Genomic DNA, 19,221 nt, shown 5'->3' on the forward strand with positions numbered 1-19,221 from the left:
AGGCAAATACACCCCTTGCCCTAGCAAGACATACAAATCTAATAGGAGGGACGGGCATACGCAGTTACACGACCATGTGAACACAGGGCATGCTAGAATTAGGTGGACCTTAAAGGCGAATGAGCTGAGCCCCACTTGGCTTCACACAGTACGTGTGCATTGTGCGATTAGCAAGTATTGCTAGCCTAATCACCCAGTGTCATAGAGTGGCAACATGCAAGATGCTTCAGCATCAAAGGTTGTCGATGGATAATACCCAAATTCTCATGTGCCTTGTTCTGTCCCGACATGAAACTGTCTCTTTCCTTTCCTTTTTATTGAATGTTCTAGATAGAGTTTTCAAATAGTCAATTTCCTAATTCCCAAAGGAATATTTTTGTTACTTAATTCAATTACTAACCCTGAAAAAAAAAAAAAAAACAGTCTTCAAGCTGTGTGGGCACTACTGAGATTGGGGGTTGCTTTTCATTCTTCTATCCTTCTGGGACATCTGGGGCACAGGGCACAGTCACTGGCTGGCCTGGCTGCTCCTCAGTGAACCGTCGATGGCAGTGAACTGTGGGTGTTGGACACAGTGGTAGGACTGCCCCGGATGTTTTTGCTCCTAACCAGAGTCTTGCTGGGAACCTCAGGACAAGCATGTTGGGGTGTGTCCATATGACCTCTGTTATCTATCTGGGGGACTCACTGAAAGGGAAAGGCTCTTATCTGCCCTGGTTGGAATCAAGAAGGACCGATGTGTTCTGTGCAGTGCCAGACCCAGTGGCCAGAGTTCACATCAGGATTGCCCCACTCTTGAAGATGTATTTATCTGGTCTCTCTCCTGAATGGCAAGATCAATGTTCCTCTAGGTGAATCTGGTTATTCTTTAAAAGCAACCAAAGAGTCGAATGACGTGATTCCCAAACACTGGGGCTTCCTGAAGGCCACGACAAGGAAACCAGCTCATGGGCTTATCCCAGTGTTCTTGTTTTGGGGGAACAAAGGCTGCTGCCAATGGCAGAGACAGAAAAAGGAGAAGACCCAGCCCTTCCTTAGCACAGACTCTGCTCAGCTCTGGCCTTTTTATGGGGATAAACTTTACGTCTGATCTCAGGATTGCGGCTTTTGGACTGTTTGTTAATGATGAAAAGTAACTTATGTAATGCTTATCACTCTGCTATCTGGCTTGCCAATTGGAGAACTAGCCCTTTCAATACAATGCAGAATACAGTGTATAGATGGGCTTGGGTGGTAGGTAGCTCATTGGTGGAGTGTGCTGAGCGTGCATGAGCCCTGGGTTCCATCTCCAGCACAGCCCCTCCAGATAAAAAGGGAGGCACAGATTTGTGGCATAGCATACACAAACATACAATAGAAGGTTGTCTTAGGTTAATGAGTGTGTGCGTGTGTCTGCGTGTGTCTGTGTGGTGGGGGCGGTCAACATGAGTTGTCTTCCTGACATTGTTCTCTTTATCTTTTGAGACAGAGTCTCACTGAACTTGGATTCAGCTAGGATTAGATGGCCAGCGAGCCCCAGGAATCCTCCTGCCTCATGCCCATTCAGTGCTGGGATTGTAGGTGCACACTGCCATACCGGACTTTGTATGTCAGTGATGGGGAGTGAACCCGGGTCCTCACACTCTCTCAGCAAAGTGCTTTTCCAATCAAGCCATCTTCCCAACCCAGTGACAATGACTCTTGACTGTTTCCCTATGGATAGTGATCACCTGTGATTACCTGTCAGGATTCCAAGCCTGAGATGTGAATTTTTCACAAAAATATGTAATTGTACCCATTTTCTTGTTTGTTTCTTGAGGAAGCCAAAACACCCCTTCCTCTTTGCACTTGAAAAGTTTGTTGACATTTGGCAAATGGGAGAATGTAGAGCTGTCAGCACACGTGTGTTCATTCAGTGCTCTGGGGAATGTTCTTCAGAAGGCACCGGCTCTCTATGGCCATGGCATGACAGGAGCTGCATCATTTGGAACCCACAGCCCAGCTAGTACACAGTGACTCTGTCCTTCTCTGTGATGTGAGCTGTGGCTTTCTCTGTGACTACTAGATGGGAAAACAGTTCTGGAAGCTAGAGGTCATCTAGTCAGTCTGGCTGGGTGCTTGGTGACCCTGTGAGGCTTAGGGAGGTGGGCTGGGAGCAGGACCTACTGAAGGAAGCAGTGGGACAGTCCAGGTGAAGTAGCCAGGAAGGCAGCCTCGTGTGCTGTATTCCCGTGGGCTGCATTGACATGCTAAGGAGATTGGACTTTGGACTGGAGATCATAGGAAGTCATTTAAGATTATGGAGGGAGAGTGTACTTTCCCATATAAACACTGTTTTTGCTTGTAGGAGTTTGGCGTTGCCTAGGACTTACCTACTTCAGTTATTTTAAGAACCCCACAAAGCGTGTGTTACTGTATCATTTTTCTAATACTGTCCCTAATAGGCTGACCTTCCTGTGTACAGAGCACACCCAAGAGCAAACACCACACAACACTCTTGCTGACTGCTTGGCCCCTCCCTCCAGGTGCCCCTCAACTAAGCCCCATGGCCTCCCTGCTGATCCTAGAATGTGCTGGCATGCACCAGCACTTGGTGTTCTTTTTGCTGGAACATTCTTCTCCAGAACAGCCCATCCTTCTGGGGCTTCCCCGTGCGAGGCATCTGTTCTTCATCTGTTCTTGCTGTGTCTTCCCACCCCCACCAGATATCCCCTTCAGTTGGCCCCACCTGTGTCCCCACTGGAAGTCATATTCTAGGGAACGAGGACTTTGTTTTTGTCCATGGCTGGAAAGCTGAGCTCATGTGTAGTGAACAGTCAGTAAGCAGTGAAGCGTTGCCTGCTGCACAGTTCAACTCCTTCTGTGTTTTGTTGTTTAGAGATTTAAATATATATATTTATTTTATGCATTTGAGAATTTAGCCTGGGTCTGTGTATTTGCACCCAACAGGTACCTGATGCCCATAGAGGTCAGAGACCCCTGGAACCAGTGTTACAGATGGTTGTGAGCTGCCATGTGGATGCTGGGAATTGAACCCAGATCCTCTGCAAAAGCAGCAAGTGCTCCAACTGCTGAGCCATCTCTCCAGATCCTGTGGAGAGAATTTTCGTACTGTGTTTTCCACTGTCAAGGGTGGAGAGTCAAAGCGGTCCCTGTTGAGATTTGGACTTAGATAGCTCTTCAAGGATACGTGATGTTTTCATTTCAGAACAGAAAGTGAATGCTCTTCTGGCTGTTTTCATCCCACAGGTTGGCGCTCTGTGGCCTGCCTGGCCACTTCCAGTCAACATGGTGGACACAGAGAGCCCCATCTGTCCCCTCTCCCCACTTGAGGCTGACGACCTGGAGAGTCCCTTATCGGAAGAATTCTTACAAGAAATGGGGAACATTCAAGAGATTTCTCAGTCCCTTGGGGAGGAGAGCTCTGGGAGCTTTAGTTTCACGGACTACCAGTATTTAGGAAGCTGTCCAGGCTCCGAGGGCTCTGTCGTCACAGGTAAGTGCTGCTTTCTAGAAAGATCTTCCTAGATGGGTATTTTCCTCAGAGAATATAAGACTTTTTTAAAAATACTGTCTCTGTTTCTCTCTCTCTCTCTCTCTCTCTCTCTCTCTCTCTCTCTCTCTCTCTCTCTCTCTCTCTCTCAAGCCATCATTATAATCAACATGATGACCACACCCATCAAATTGCTTGGTGCTCCCCTGCGATGCCTGCCTTCCTCTTCACCTCATGACTTCTGATATGTTTTCTAGCATTGCAGGATTTGTGTGTGTGTGTGTGTGTTCTGTGTTGGCTCATTTGCGTTTCCTGGAACTTTCTGTAAATGGCATGATTCTAGACAGGCTTCCACACTCCTTGGGATCTGTCTATGATGCCCCTGCATGGTGGTGTGTGATCTGTAGGCCACTCCCTGCTGTGTGCAGCCAGACTTACCATTGTTTCTGGCTCCATGCATCTGCCTGTGAACACTGGAGCTGTGGGCAGTCCCCAGTTATTGCCTATAGAACTGATATGAATATTTACACGCAAGGCTTTGTCCAGACATCTGTGTTCTTCCCCTGGGTAGATACATAGGAAGGGCTGGGCCAGTGGGGCAGAGGTTGGTGTGAGTGTTCAGGAAATGCCAAAACCCTTTCCAAAGTGCTTTCCTCGCCTTCAGTGTGGGGCTTCAGCTCCTCCCAAGCTTGTCTGCTGAAGGTATAACCAATCTTTCACATCTTAGCCATTCTTGTGGGTGAGCCGTGGTGCTCCGTGGGGTGGTTTTAGTTTGCACGTCTCTGATGCTGAATCTTTTTGTGTGATAATTTGCCCTATAACTTTTGGGGTGAAGTTTCTGCTGAAATCATTTATCCACTTTTTGTTTGGGTTGTGTGTTTTCTTACCACTGATGATAGAAACTTCTGTATGTCTTCTGTATACAGGGACTTCATCAGATAAATGATTTACAAATGCTTCCTCTCGGCCTGTAGTTTGTCTTCTTCATTAGCTGTGAAAAACAGTTCCTAACTGACAAAGTCCAGTTTACCAGTGTCCTTTCTTTGGTAAACTATGCTTTTTGTATCTATATTTAAGAGATCTTTGCTTGAACATCGTCTAAAGGTTTAGGTTTTACAGTGAAGTCCAGTATTCATTGACTTGATTTTTACACACACACATCAAAATTTCTCTCCCTCTTTCTCTTTCATTTTCAGATGTTTAGGCACAGCTTACTGACATGACCACCCCATTGTCTTTGTGTCTCTGAAATCAGTGGACATTGTAGGTCTATAACTAGGCATTTGCTCAGCTCTATCTGTCTGTTTCTTTCATTGAGTACCAACCGCGTGGTGTTGGCGTTTCCGGAAAACTCACACAGACATCTGCTCCATGCCCCAGCCCTTCCACTCCTATGTATTTACCCAAGAGAAGAATGCAGATGTCTGGATAGAGCCTTATAGATCTGACAGTAGATCTATGTGCAATGCCTAGTGTGCCCTAGACAAGGTCTCCGATGATATTCTTTCAGATAGCCTAGGTCTTTCCTACTTTATGTACTTTGTATGTACTTTAGAATCAGTTTAGTACTCGTGTGTGTGTGTGTGTGTGTGTGTGTGTGTGTGTGTGTGTGTGTATCTACTTGTGAGTGCAGGTGCTTGTAGAGGCCAGAGGTATCATCTTCCCCTGGGGCTGGAGTTAGAGAAAGATGTCAGCTATCTGAAATATGGCCTGGGAACCAAACTCAGGTCCTCCGGAAGAACAGCAAGTGCTCTGCTCACTGAGCCTTCTCTCTAGCCCTAGTTGGTCAATTAAAAAATAAATAAATAAATAAATAAATAAATAAATAAATAAATAAAGACAGCGGAGCTTTTGGAGTTACGTATATAGTCAGTTTGAGGTGAAGTACATCACACTGATCCGAGTTTCCCAAATGATCCCTGACGGTTGTGTTTCTCCTGTGTCTGGGTTCTCTTTGAGTTCTTGGCACGTGTTTTATTCTGTGCAGACTTTTCACATTTTGTGCCAGATTTATATGGAAGCATTTTATACTCTTAACATGATTATAAATGGTATTGATTATTTTGCATTTAAATTTCTAGTTATTCAGTGTTACGTATATAGAAGTATGATCAGTTTTTGAATGCTAATTCCTAACCTTGATTAGTTCTGGTGACATTTTTTTTTATAGATTCTTTAAGATGTCCATGTAAATAATAATGTCATCTGCCACAAAAACAGTTTCACTTCTTCCTTTTCAAGATGGGTCTCTCTAATTTTCTTTTTTTATGTTTGTTACACTGGTTAGAGCTTCCAGTACAATGTTAGGTGGGAATGGTGATGCCTCCTCTTATTACTGGTCCATGGAAAAACCACCTAGTGTACTGGTTACAGTTTCTCTTAGATGCCCTCTAACAGCATTCCTGTGGGGCTGATGGAGTCACCTTCTTGTCCCAGCTTGCTGTGAATTTTTATTAGGCATTGGTGTTATGTTTGGGGACATTATTTTTATGCATCTAGGACGATGATCAAAAAGCTTCCTTTTAGTTAATTTGTTTGAGTTATTTATTTATTTATTTAGAGGCAAAGTTTTTCTTTGTAGCCCTGGCTATCCTGAAACTCAGTCTATAGGCCAGGCTGGCCTTGAACTCACAGAAATCTGCCTGCCTCTGCCTCCCAAGTGCTTGGACTAAAGGTATGCACGACCACTGCCCTACCCCTTTTAGTTTATTAACATGGTGGATTGCACATGTCGAAGGTTAAGCTAACCTTACATTCCAGTAAAAAAGATGGTAGTTTGTCCTAATGTCTCACCTTCTTGGTATATAGTTTAAGTGTCTCAACTATTAGTAAGGGGATGTTAGTTTTTGTTTTTAGAATATCCCTATCTGGCTTTGGTCTTAGATTGGCTCTTACCTTGAGTTTCCTTGAATGCTTGGTAGATTTCATAGATGAGGTCATCTGGGCCTGGAGTTTTCTTTTTTTTTTTTAGCTGAGGATCGAACCCAGGGCCTTGTGCTTGCTAGGCGAGTGCTCTACCACTGAGCTAAATCCCCAACCCGGAGTTTTCTTAACTAACAGCTTCGCTCTTTCTTCCCACAGTTAATGCTAAATTGTTGTGTGTTCTCTTTGTGTCCCTCTATGTCTCTGTCTCTGTCTGTCTGTCTCTCTCTCTCTCTCTCTCTCGTGTGTGTGTGTGTGTGTGTGTGTGTGTGTGTGTGTGTGTGTGTTTCAATTTGGATAGTTTCCATTGCTATGTTTTCCAGTTTGCCGATCTTTCCTTTTACAGTGTCTAATCTTCTTACTTTATTGTCCACACCAGATATGGTAGTTTTCATAACCAGCACCAGAGTCCATTCCTTGCACCCTCACTTCCAGCATACCCAGTCTTCTCTCTTGCTTTTTAGGGCATGGTCAGAATAACTTTTCAATGTCTTGGCTACAAATTCGATCACCTGTGTCATCCCTGGGTCTCTTTCATTCATTTCTCTTCTCATCGTGAGCCAAAATTTCTGCTTGTATGCCTTGTAACTTTTTAATTGATTGGCACACATCGAGAGCTCTGTGGTGTGGTGGAGTCTGCATTCCAATAAACGTGCCCAGGCCTTGTTCAGAGATGCAGTTAAGTGACTGAAATGTTTGATCCTTCCAGGTCTTGCTTGTAGCTTTGTTAGATGGAAACATATAGCTTTGACTTGACAGGTGATTTCCTCACTGCCAAAGCAGTAAGTACCCTCTGAGTGCTGCACTTGATGCTCCACACAGTCACAGGCATCCACTGTGCAGGGTGAGAACAGGAATGTATGTGCCTGGCACTGCCAGGGCAGTTCCCTGGGATCATCACTGATGGGATGTCTTTTTATAGTTGTTTTGTTGTGGTTCTTAATTGTGTGTGTGTGTGTGTGTGTGTGTGTGTGTGTGTGTGTGTATTGAGGACAGAGGACAACCTTCATGTGTTAGTTCTCTTTCTCCCTGTGGGCTCCTGGGATGGAATGCAGGACCTTAGGCTTTCCTAAACTGAGCCCTCCCACCAACTCTGTTTTCTGTTGGTTTCTTTATCTAGGGTCTCACCTGTAGCCCGGGCTGGCCTGGAACTCACTGTATAGTTCAGGCTGGCCTCAAACTCTCACACGTTAATCTTGGCTACTGCCAATTCCTAGCAATTAAGTGCAAAGTTACTGTGTCTGGGGAGATGGTTCCCTGGGGATGGGGAGTGTTTGCCATGTAAGCATGAGCACCTGAGTTCAAAACCTAAAAACAGAGCTGGGCAGTGGTGGCGCATGCGTTTAACCCCAGCACTTGGGAGGCAGAGCCAGGCGGATCTCTGTGAGTTCGAGGCCAGCCTGGTCTACAGAGTGAGATCCAGGAAAGGCACAAAGCTACACAGAGAAACCCTGTCTCGAAAACAAACAAACAAACAAACAAACAAATAAATAAATAAATAAATAAAACATATGTTTGAGAAAATAGAAGCCAAATGCAGTAGCTTGGGTCCACAATCCCAGAATTGCATGGAGCAAAGGCGGGCAGAGACAAGAGCCTCCCCCAGAAGCTCACAAGCCAGCTCCCCTGGTGTACAAAGAGGTGAACGGCAGAAAAGAGGCTCGGTCTCAAACAGAGTGGAAGGTGATGACTGGCACCCAAGTTGTCCTCTGACCCCCGACCTGCGTGCCATAGCATGCACATGGCAGTGATCACACACAAAACAATGCACACAGGCTTACACATCATACACAAGTGGTTAAAAAAACAAAACAAAAACAGCTGCTATTGTTGGTTTCTGTGTGGACCAGTCTGGGTAAGTAACCAAAGATGCTTACCAGGTTTTTCTCAACGACAACTGTTTTGCTTTAAAAGTGGCTGTCCCTTGCTTTCTCCGTGTGCTCTGGCCATGAGTGACAGCGGCCACCCCACAGCCCTGCCAGCACTTCAGGTGCCAGTTTCGAAGCAGTTTGGTTGAATAGGTGTGCAGCGATAGTCACCGTGGTTTTAACTCAGTCCGCCAATGACAGGGACTCTGTGTGTGTTTCCATCAGCTCACTCCCCATCCGTCTGTCTTCTTGGGTGTCTGTCTTCTTCAGGTCTATGGATGCTTTTTATATGTGTTGTTTTCTATTGTTTGGTTTGAAGACTTCTTTGTGTCGTTTGAACATAAGACTTTTTGGTTTTTCGAGACAGGGTTTCTCTGTGTAGCTTTGGTGCCTGTCCTGGATCTCGCTCTGTAGACCAGGCTGGCCTCGAACTCACAGAGATGGCGCCTGTCTGCCTCCTGAGAGCAGGGATTAAGGGCATGTGCCACCGACACCTGGCTGGACATAAGACTTTTATTGAGTGGGTTTTTAGAAGTATTTTCTCCCAGGCTCTGCTTTATTTCTTCATTCCTCTGTCCTCCCTCTCTGCCCTCTCTCCTCTCTTCTCTCTCAATTCTTTTTCTCTGCCTTGTTCTCGGCACATTCTTTTCTCCTCTCTCCACGCTCTCTCCCAGCTTTCCCTCACTTCCCCCTCCTCTTCCTCTCCACATGATCTCGTCCCTCTTCTGTCGTCTCTGCCTCACTATGTAGCCTGTGCTAGTGTTGGACCCACAATCCTCTTGCCGTAGCTTCTGAGTTTTCTGGGTTAGAAACATGTGTCCCTACACCTGACCCACATGAAGAATCAGGCCATATTGTGATACTACCGAGTAACAGTGACAACAGGACTGGAAGGCAGCCAGCTCTACGTCAGGCATGTGGCATGGGAGGCTGGGGCCCACATGGAGGTCTCGTAACATGGCCTCTGAAGAGCTGGAGGTAGGGTCCGAGTAAGGAAGGAGGCAGGCTAGTGCATATGAGCTTCAAGAATGGCGGCATAAAGCCGGGCGGTGGTGGCGCACGCCTGTAATCCCAGCACTCGGGAGGCAGAGCCAGGCGGATCTTTGTGAGTTCGAGGTCAGCCTGGGCTACAGCGCGAGATCCAGGAAAGGCGCAAAGCTACACAGAGAAACCCTGTCTCCAAAAGCAGAAACAAAAACAAAAACAAAAGAATGGCGGCATCGTGGTAACTATGGGCAGTGTGTGGCCAGGGGCAGGGCTGATTCAAGATGGGCACCTGATCACATCCCAGGTCCTTCTGCTCTGCCAAGTCATCTTCCCAGGGATCTGGCTCTGACGTGGGTGGTCGCCCCTCAGGTTTCACACACTTTCCTCTTCTCTGTAGACACCCTCTCTCCAGCTTCCAGCCCCTCCTCAGTCAGCTGCCCTGTGATCCCTGCCAGCACAGAGGAGTCCTCTGGTAGTGCACTGAACATCGAGTGTCGGATATGTGGGGACAAGGCCTCAGGCTACCACTACGGAGTCCACGCGTGTGAAGGCTGCAAGGTACCGAGGCCCTGGGTGGAGGGTGAGGTGGCCACATGGATGGATGGCTTTGCTCCTCTACAAGATGTCCACTGCTCCGAGACCTACAGAAAGAGCAGAGAACTGGCCTCGGTGGCAGCTTGACTCTTCTTTTGAGAATCTAGGGCAGGTTGCTTTGCTGTACTTTGTAAATACGCTAGAGGAGCGCATCCTTTTAAAACAAAACCAAAAAGGAAGCAAAATGCAGTTGCTTTTAAAATGACTTTAAAAGCGTAGACTGCTTACTTTACCTCAGGACCACCCCAGAAGCCAGCTAGAGCAGAGATGACCATGCAGGGGAGTGTGTTTACCTATGACCTCAGGACCTCTCCAGAGGCCAGCTAGGACAGAGGTCACCATGCATTGAGCAAGGGGCTGGCCATCAGACGTGTCCTGCCCTTGCTCAGAGTCCACAGTACCTGCTATTGTAACTGACCCCCACTGGTCACTTCTGGCACATACTCCCATCCTCCTAGGCACCTGCACCCTCCTGAGTATCTCCATCCTCTTGAGAGTCAACCTGACCTCTAGACAGGCAGGCCCCAGGCCCCATGTATATGAAGTGAGCCCCCTTCTGCTGAGTTCACATTCCCAAGTTTGTCACTCCATGGACACCCTATGTGGAAAATTGAGAGATGCACATGTTTGCTTAAAATCCAAAGGCTCCCCTCCTTCTGGAAGTCTGCAGGCTCTGAGGGACTATCACAGACCTTCCTGTGCCATCATTCTTGACTCACTGTCATCCATCTTCAGGTGGGCCTGGACTTAGAGGCCTAGTGCATGGGAACAGTGAAACCAGATCCAGGGTCTGTCTCCTGGTCCCTGGCATGCACAGTCCTTGCTCCTCACCCTTCCTCTCCATCCTACACATCCTTCCGTCATCCTGCCTCCTGGATGAGGAACCTACTCCTTCCTTCCAATCCCCCAGTCTCCAATAAAGGCCTGATCGCTTCTGCATGGGCCATGAGAACCCACCGTGTGAGGCCAGTGGAGGGGGCACTCAAAAGCAGAGGACCCGAGGCCAAAATAAAGCCCTTCCTGGGTTTTCCATCTGTATCCCTTTAGAAGCTCGGCTTGTGGTGGGGCTTTCTGTCAAGGTCATGTCCAATCAAGCTGTTTTCTTCATGGGTGAAGCCTCAGTGTTGCTAGAAAGCAAGAGTGTTGCTTTCAAATAGCTGGTTTCCTTTTAGTGTCTTCTCTTCAGGAGTTGGTATTGTGACCCAAGAAACTACCATTCCCTCTTCCTCTACCAGGGAGAGTCTTTCTACAATTGCTTTGAACTCAACCTCAGCATATCATTTTCCATTTTCAATGCAATGAGATATACATTTTTTTTTTTTCTGAGACAAGGTTTCTCTGTAGCTTTGCGCCTTTCCTGGATCTCTCGCTGCAGACCAGGCTGGCCTGGCCTCGAACTCACAAAGATCCACCTGGCTCTGCCTCCCGAGTGCTGGGATGAAAGGCATGCTCCACCACCGCCCGGCTGAGATAGGCATTTTGTATTTGCCCCAGTGACATGAGACTCTCTAGAACTTCAACGCGAGGTTTCTTTGGAAAGAGACAATAAGGCTGGGGGCAGAGCTCAGTGGGTAGAGTACTTGCCTAGCATGCATGGAGCCCTGGGTTGGATCCCCAGCACCCCATAAAGCTAGACATGATGGTGCTCAGCCATGTGGTCCCAGCACTTGGGAGGTGGAAGCAGGAAGATCAAGAGTTCAAGGTTATCCCTGGACTGCATGAGATCCTGTCCCCAAACAAATCAGTCAATCAAATGCACAAGAAAGCTGAGTGACGCCAGTCTGGTGACTTAGTGCCCGTGTTTAAATTTTGTGTCGATGCCACAGGGCTTCTTTCGGCGAACTATTCGGCTAAAGCTGGTGTATGACAAATGTGATCGGAGCTGCAAGATTCAGAAAAAGAACAGGAATAAGTGCCAGTACTGCCGCTTCCACAAGTGCCTGTCTGTTGGGATGTCACACAATGGTGGGTAAGGCTGCCGGGCACACTGTGCCAGCCCATGACTGGGTTTATCCTCCTTGTCAGAATAACAATGTTTTGAATGGGTGTGCTGTAACATGTAAATCTCTCCAGCAGCTGGTATTTGGCAAAGCACTCGAAAATATTGTGGTAAGACTTTGCTGTCAACTTGGAGGTGGGGGGGGTGTCACTGGGGTGGCAAGGTGTCACATCACTTCTGTTAAATGTGTGTTGGTTCCAATGCTGTACCACACTATGAGTTTTGTTTTCTCAGCCATAATCTAATTTAGAACACGGTTCCTAGTGAGTGTAAATCAATCAATCAATTTATTTATTTACTTACTTATTTTTAAGATGGGGGTCTCACTACCCAGCCTTGACTACTATGGAAATCGCTGTGTAAATCAGGCTAGCCTTGAACTCACAGAGATCCACCTGCCTCTGCCTCCAAGGAATATTGGGATCACAGACATAGTGGTACATGCCTGTAATCCCATCACTCAGAAGGTTGGGGCAAGAAGAGTTTCGTCACTTCATGGCCAACATGGGCTACATAGAAAGACCCTGTCTCTAAAACTACAAAATAGGGCTAGAGATACACCTCAACCAGTAGAGTGCTTTGGCATGCATGAGGCACTGGGTTCCCAGCACCAATGTAGACCTGGCCTGTAATCTGAGCACTTGAGGGGTGGAGGCAAGAATCTCAGGTGTTTAATATCATCCTCAGCTATATAGTTAGTGGAGGCCAGCGGGAGACACTACTTGAGACCCTGTCTCAAAAAGAAGATAGATAGATAGATAGATAGATAGATAGATAGATAGATAGATAGATAGATAGATAGATAGATGATTAATGGGCAGATGATAGGCAGACAGATAGATGATTAAAAGACAGATGTTGTATAAATGGACAGATGATTGATAGTCAGATGCTAGACAGATGATAGATGGTAGTAGGTAGATAGATAGTTCACTTTCATCCCCTTCATCTTGGCCAATGGCCTACCTGAGGACAGTAAGCCACTCCATTTATCAGCTGTGTGTTTGGTTTTCAGTCTGCCTGGTAGAAAGTTCAGTCATAATAAGGAATTGGGTTTAGCTCGCCATTCCTGGTGTGAACTTTGCATTCTGCCTTTCGCCTCTGCCTTGGTCATCAAGTGCCTTGTCCCATCCCCACCCCAACCCCAACTCCAGCAATTCGCTTTGGACGAATGCCAAGATCTGAGAAAGCAAAACTGAAAGCAGAAATTCTCACGTGTGAACATGATCTAGAAGATTCGGAGACTGCAGACCTCAAATCTCTGGCCAAAAGAATCCACGAGGCCTACCTGAAGAACTTCAACATGAACAAGGTCAAAGCCCAGGTCATCCTCGCAGGAAAGACCAGCAATAACCCGGTAGGTGCTCCTGCTGCCCTTGGGACTTTGTGAAGCATCCCTTGGCGACATGTGAGCTGGAGTCACAGGAAATGACTGAGAGCGTTGTCCAATGTAGAAAATAGAATTTATCCCAAAGTCCAAGGAAGGACCATGGAAATATACGGGGTCATTCTGAGACTCTAAGATGTAGCTTGACACCAACAGCTGTCTTCCTGCCTGGGCTCGCCTCAGCTCCTAGCGACCAAGGCATTATAAAAGCTGTGTAATTGATACGCCAAAAAGAATCTAGCTAATACCTTACCTAGTATCGGGGTGTTTCTTAAGTGCATTTTAATCCCCATTTTAAGGCCAGAAATGAAACCTGTTTCTTCCCCCACTCAAAACACTCCCATTCTTCCTGCTAAAGTGATCCCCACCTTCCTTGTCCTCTTCTTGCTTCCTTCACTGTGATTGGCTGAGGTCTTGGGGAGGGTCTTTTGTTGACAGGACACACCTCGTATATTTCAGCTTGCCCCTGTGTCTGCAACTCCTAGACACTTGGCCTGGCTCCTGACCCCCTGTTCCCACAGGTGGATAAGCCTATGCGCACTGCGGAAGGGTGTCTGTCAAGGGCCGTTTCCACAGAGGGACCAGCCCTCACTTGGCACATAAGGACTCCTGCCTTTTTCCTGTGTGCCTGGTATGACAGGTTTCCTGTGTGCTAATGTTTGGCTTGGAGCCTTCCTCCTTGGGAATTACAAGCTAGAATTTTCAGTCACAGGAAAATGAAGGATTTCATAAGCTACACACTTTAATGAACAAGCTCGACCTCGCTTTTCCTGAATCTTTTAATTCTTTTGTGAATTATCCAATGAAGTGAGCTGAAGCATTTTAGAAGGTTCCAGCCAACGCCACACCAGGTGGCCCCAGAGGCCCTTTCCAATTAGACCAATGCATCATTCTCAACCTTCCAAAGGCTGCAATCCTTTAATACAATTCCTCATGTTGTGATGACCTCCAACCATAAAATTATTTTGCTGCTACTTTATAACTGTAATTTTGCTACTGTTATGAATCGTAATGTAAATATCTGATATGCAGGATACATGATACGTGACCGGGAGGGGGGTCGTGACCCATAGGTTGAGAACCACTGGATTCAACCCTTTCTGGATCACAAAGTAAAGTTTGCATTTCTGTGATAATGACCCCTAAATAAGAGAAATCAGCATTTCCATTTGAGGCCTTCTGTTTCTCCCTCAAACTTTGAGATTTAGAGCAAACTTGAGTCAACTTTATTCATACCCAAATGCTCTGCTTGAACATTGATTTGATCGCTACCGAGTAACCTCTGTCTTCTTCGCCAAGATACACAAGGTTCTTAGGAGGGTCGCACCATCCTCTGTCTTGAGGAAATCAAGACTCATGTGGCAATGAACGATAAAGTAATGGCCCAGTGCTGGAGGCGGCTCCATTAGAAAGACAGAATGGGAGGAGGGGTTTGGGAGCTGGCTCAGAGAGTTCAGTGCCTAAGGACCTGATTTTGGATCCCCAGCTCATACATAAAAAGCCAGAAGTGAGCCAGGCAGTGGTGGCACCTGCCTTTAATCCCAGCACTTGGAAGGCAGAGGCAGGCGGTTCTCTGTGAGTTTGAGGCCAGCCTGGGCTACAGAGTGAGATCCAGGACAACTAGGACTGTTAACACAGAGAAACCTTGTCTCAAAAAAAAAAAAAAAAAAGAAAGAAAGAAAGAAAGAAAGAAAGAAAGAAAGAAAGAAAGAAAGAAAGCCAGATGTGGTCATGCGTATCTGTAATAATCCCAGCACTGTGGAGGCAGAGACAAGAGGATCCTGGAACTTTCTGGACAGCAGGCTTAGCTACATCCATGAGCTCCAGGTTCAGTGAGTGACCTTCTGTCAAAAAATTAGAGACTGAATGAGGAAGACAACCAATGTCCAACTTTGGCCGCCACCTACACCCTCATGCACTAATGCACCATACAAACATGTACACACACATATAGACCACACCAATGCACCATACAAACATGTACACACACATATAGACCACACCAATGCACCATACAAACATGTACACACACATATAGACCATACCAATGCACGATACAAACATGTACACACACATATAGGCCACACCAATGCACCATACAAACATGTACACACACATATAGGCCACACCAATGCACCATACAAACATGTACACACACATATAGGCCACACCAATGCACCATACAATCATGTACACACACATGTAGACCACACATCACACACACACACACACACACACACACATGCACACACATACGTGTGCACACACAGCTTCAGCCTGCTACTGCCTGCTTCAGCCACAAATCTTTGTGCAAGGACCAGCTTTAGAAGCAATATCCAACTGTTCTGGACCACACTGCTAACCAGAGGCACCTCCCACCTCCAGGTCTCATGGCATTTTCAGAGGCCGGGCCTTCTCTTCCTGCCCAGCCTGCTGGCCAGCTTCCCAGAACTTGCTGGTCCAGTGTGAGACCCCATCTTTCCTCTTCCATCTGTGCCCAGCCTGGGAAATGTCCAGGTGGCAGGGTGCCTGCCACCAGCGTCACTGAGCTAGCATCTCTGCAGAACTCTGGTCTTGCTGCCACAGTGGCATCGAGAGACTGTAGGCTGTGTGTTTTATAAGATTTTAAGTATTTGTTTTGTGTGTGTGTGTGTGTGTGCATATGTGAGTGTGTGTGTGTGTGTGTGTGTGTGCGTGTACCTGTGGAAGTCATTGGATCTCTTGGTACTGGAGTTACAGGTGGTTATGAACCACTGTGTGGGGGCTGGGAACTGAACCCCAGTCTTAAAGAGTGGCAAATGCTCTTAACCTCTGAGCCATCTTTCCAGCCCCATGTTTTATGATATTTAGAAAGCAAGCACCTTTAAAGGCGGGAGTTCCTTTAGAGAGATCAGGTGGTAGCCCTGATGCACTCAGCTTGACCTGTGTCCCGTGGCACAATACTTCGTGACTGTCAGGTTCTAGGCTGGGATGACAGCCCCAGCAAGGCCCCAGTAGAACATCAACTGGGTTTCAGCTGGTAAACAGTTTAAGGTGCATGGATGTGGTGACCATGAACTTGTCAGGTGGGGAGATGGGCATTCACGCCTACAGTGCCCAGCAGTCTTGCTGTCCTGCAGGCTGACTAGGGCAGGAGCAGTCACAGACTCCACACAACATACTGGGGAACAGGAAAGCTTGTCTGGCGGTATGTCCAAGCAGTCTCTAGTTTGCTACAAGTAGAGGTCAAGTCCCTCCTTGTAAAAGACCCACCAGAAGAAGTGGAGGCCCAGAGACATCCTAGAACTGGTTGGGGCATGGGGACCTGGAGGTAGGATTTTGTTAAGGTCTGAAGGCAACTGTGGGGGAAAGGTGAGTTTAGCTGGGAGAAGGGCTGAGGAGACAGATGAGACCATTGGTTTCCTTCGGGACCCTGGGTCTGATTTGAGCCCCTGGAATTTCAGACACATGAGCCAGAAAATGGCCAGGACCCCTGGTGATGGCCCTAAAACACTTCTTGGGACTTATTCCCTCTTGATTTGAAAGTGGCAGAATTGGAAACAGTTATTCCTCCTGAACCTGGCTTCCAAAGAGGCCTTTTGATAGCTTCTTAGATGTCTAGAAGTTAGGGCCAGAGATATGGCTCTTTAGCTTGTAACTGCCTATAACCCCAGCTACAGAGGGTCTGCTAGCCTTTTGCAGCCTACTTGGGCACCTGCATGCACATGGTTTACTTAAACTCTCTGTCTCTGTCTGTCTTGCTCTCTTTCACACACACACACACACACACACACACACACACACACACACACACACTAAATCCATAATTAAGTAAATCTTAAAAAATAAAAAGTCTCATCACCATATCGACCTGTCCTCTGGGCTTCACTGTGTAGCTTTGGCTGGCATGGAACTTGCTATGTAGACCAGCATAGCCTTGAACTCACAGAGACCCTCTTACCTCCCTAGTGCTGCAATTAAGGGCCTGTGCCACTGTGCCTAACTTTTTTGTGTGTGTGAGAGACAATGTCTCACTAGCCCAGGTTGCTTTTAAACTCATGGGACCCTCCTACCTCCGCCTTCTGAATACTAGAATAACAGGTATGTGCCTTCATGCCCAACCAACTTAGAATTTTTAAAGAGTAATTGTGTTTTTAATCATGTGTAGATGGGTGTGTGTGCGTGCACATGAGTGGAGGTGCCCACAGAGGCCAGAAGAGGGCACTAGAGCTGGAGTTACAGATGTTGTGAGCTGCCCAATGTGGTGCTGGGAACTGTCCTCAGGTTCTCTATAAGAACAGTGCTCGAGCCAGGCAGCTATGGCACACGCCTTTAATCCCAGCACTCGGGAGGCAGAGGCAGGGAGATCTCTGTGAGTTCGAGGCCAGCCTTGTTTACAGAGCAAGATCCAGGACAGTCACCAAAACTACACAGAGAAACCCTGTCTCGAAAACAAAACAACAACAACAACAACAAAAAGAACAGTGCTTGCTTTTTAACTACTGAGCCATCTCTCCAGCCCTGTAACTCAGAATTCTTAATTGTCTTTTAGCAAGAAGGCAACTGTTCATTCTGCTTCACCCTGTGAGCTGTGTAGCTGAGGCTGCCCTAGTCCTTGGAGATGCCCTCCAGTGATAATCAAGTCCCCTGGAACCCACCACTCCCCACAGGCCCCTTCTGGAAGAGTTCCAGTGTACATTTGCCATGTCAAAGACTCCGGGAGGTCCCAGCCCTACCCACTGTGTTTCTCTGTCTTGACTACGTATTTGCTCGCTTTCCACTTTCATCTCTGCTGCGTGAACGTTAGGAAAGGACAGTGTAGGACGCAGGTAACGACACCGTCTCAGTCAGTGTTCTGTTGCTGTGAAGAGGCTCCATGTCCACGGCAACGGTTCTGAAGGAAAGCGTTTAACTCTAGGCCTAGGGGACCTGAACTCTTCTATCTCCAAGGACATTGCATACATGTGGTGCAAAGATGTACATGCAGGCAAAAATGCCCATACACATAAAATAATCTTAAAAAATGACTCATGAACATTGTATGGGCCAAAGTCAGAGCCAAGCTGCCAAGTATCTTGCTTACAGATTCATGCTCAAGACCCTTTATAAAAAAAAAAAAAAAAAAGATTTATTTATTTCATCTAAATGAGTGCTCCATCTGCACGTACTCCTTTATTCCAGAAGAGGGTATCAGTTCCCTCTACAGATGGTTGTGAGCCACAATGAGGTTGCTGGGAATTGAACTCAGGACCTCTGGAAGAACAGACAGTGCTCTTAACCACTGAGCTATCTCTCCAGCCCTCAAGACCCCTTTTTAAGATACCACAGCAATCACAGAGAATCACGCGCATGTCCTCTCTAAACTCTTAACTCACTGGGATGCCTTGTAACACCTGACAGAATGTGAACGCTATGGAAATGATCATTATGCTGGAGTGTTTGGGCAATAATGACAAGGGGGGAAAAAGTCCCAGGGCTGAGAGTCTGACTCTGTGGTAGAGAAGCGTTCCCAGCATACACAATCTCCAGAATTGCAAACAATCTTTAAAATCGGTACTCACTCAGTATGGACATTTAATTTTAATTATTGAAAATTGTATTAAATTTACTCTGTATATGTGTAGGCATGTGTGTGGAGGTCAGAAGACAACCTACAGAATCAGTCTTCATCTATTATGTGGGTCCCAGGGACTGAACTCAGGTTTTAAGGCTTGGAGACAGATACTTACCTGCCAAGCTATTCCACCTGCCCTAAAAATGTCCACCAGACCTACCGTATTTCTGTAGTCCCTTTAAGCCAGATGTTCTCTGTTGTTTTTTTTCTGAAGCGTAACTGTCCCCAAATTATTCCCCAAAAGTGGTTATCAGACCTGTTGTTAAGACTTTGAGAGGAACTCTTTTTTTTTTTGTCTACCTTGTTCTGACTTGAGATTATTGTTATTATTATTATTATTATTATTATTATTATTATTATTATTTTATGTTTATGGGCATGTAGCTAGAGTTTTCCTGC

At 46.6% G+C, this 19,221-nt stretch overlaps 1 protein-coding gene across 2 annotated transcripts in view; it reads left to right on the forward strand.

The window, feature by feature from the left end:
• The window catches only part of Ppara (peroxisome proliferator activated receptor alpha), a 69,148-nt gene that overhangs the window by 43,638 nt on the left and 6,289 nt on the right, over positions 1 to 19,221 (forward strand). For both annotated transcript variants that reach the window (XM_036207510.1, XM_036207509.1), the window contains exons 3-6: positions 3,229 to 3,475; positions 9,647 to 9,807; positions 11,670 to 11,808; positions 12,997 to 13,199. In XM_036207510.1, the coding sequence (XP_036063403.1) occupies positions 3,268 to 3,475; positions 9,647 to 9,807; positions 11,670 to 11,808; positions 12,997 to 13,199 (711 nt within the window). In that variant the 5' untranslated portion in view covers positions 3,229 to 3,267. The remainder of the gene's footprint in view (positions 1 to 3,228; positions 3,476 to 9,646; positions 9,808 to 11,669; positions 11,809 to 12,996; positions 13,200 to 19,221) is intronic.

This window comes from Onychomys torridus, chromosome 16 (assembly GCF_903995425.1).
Source record: "Onychomys torridus chromosome 16, mOncTor1.1, whole genome shotgun sequence".
Classification (NCBI taxonomy): Eukaryota; Metazoa; Chordata; class Mammalia; order Rodentia; family Cricetidae; genus Onychomys; species Onychomys torridus.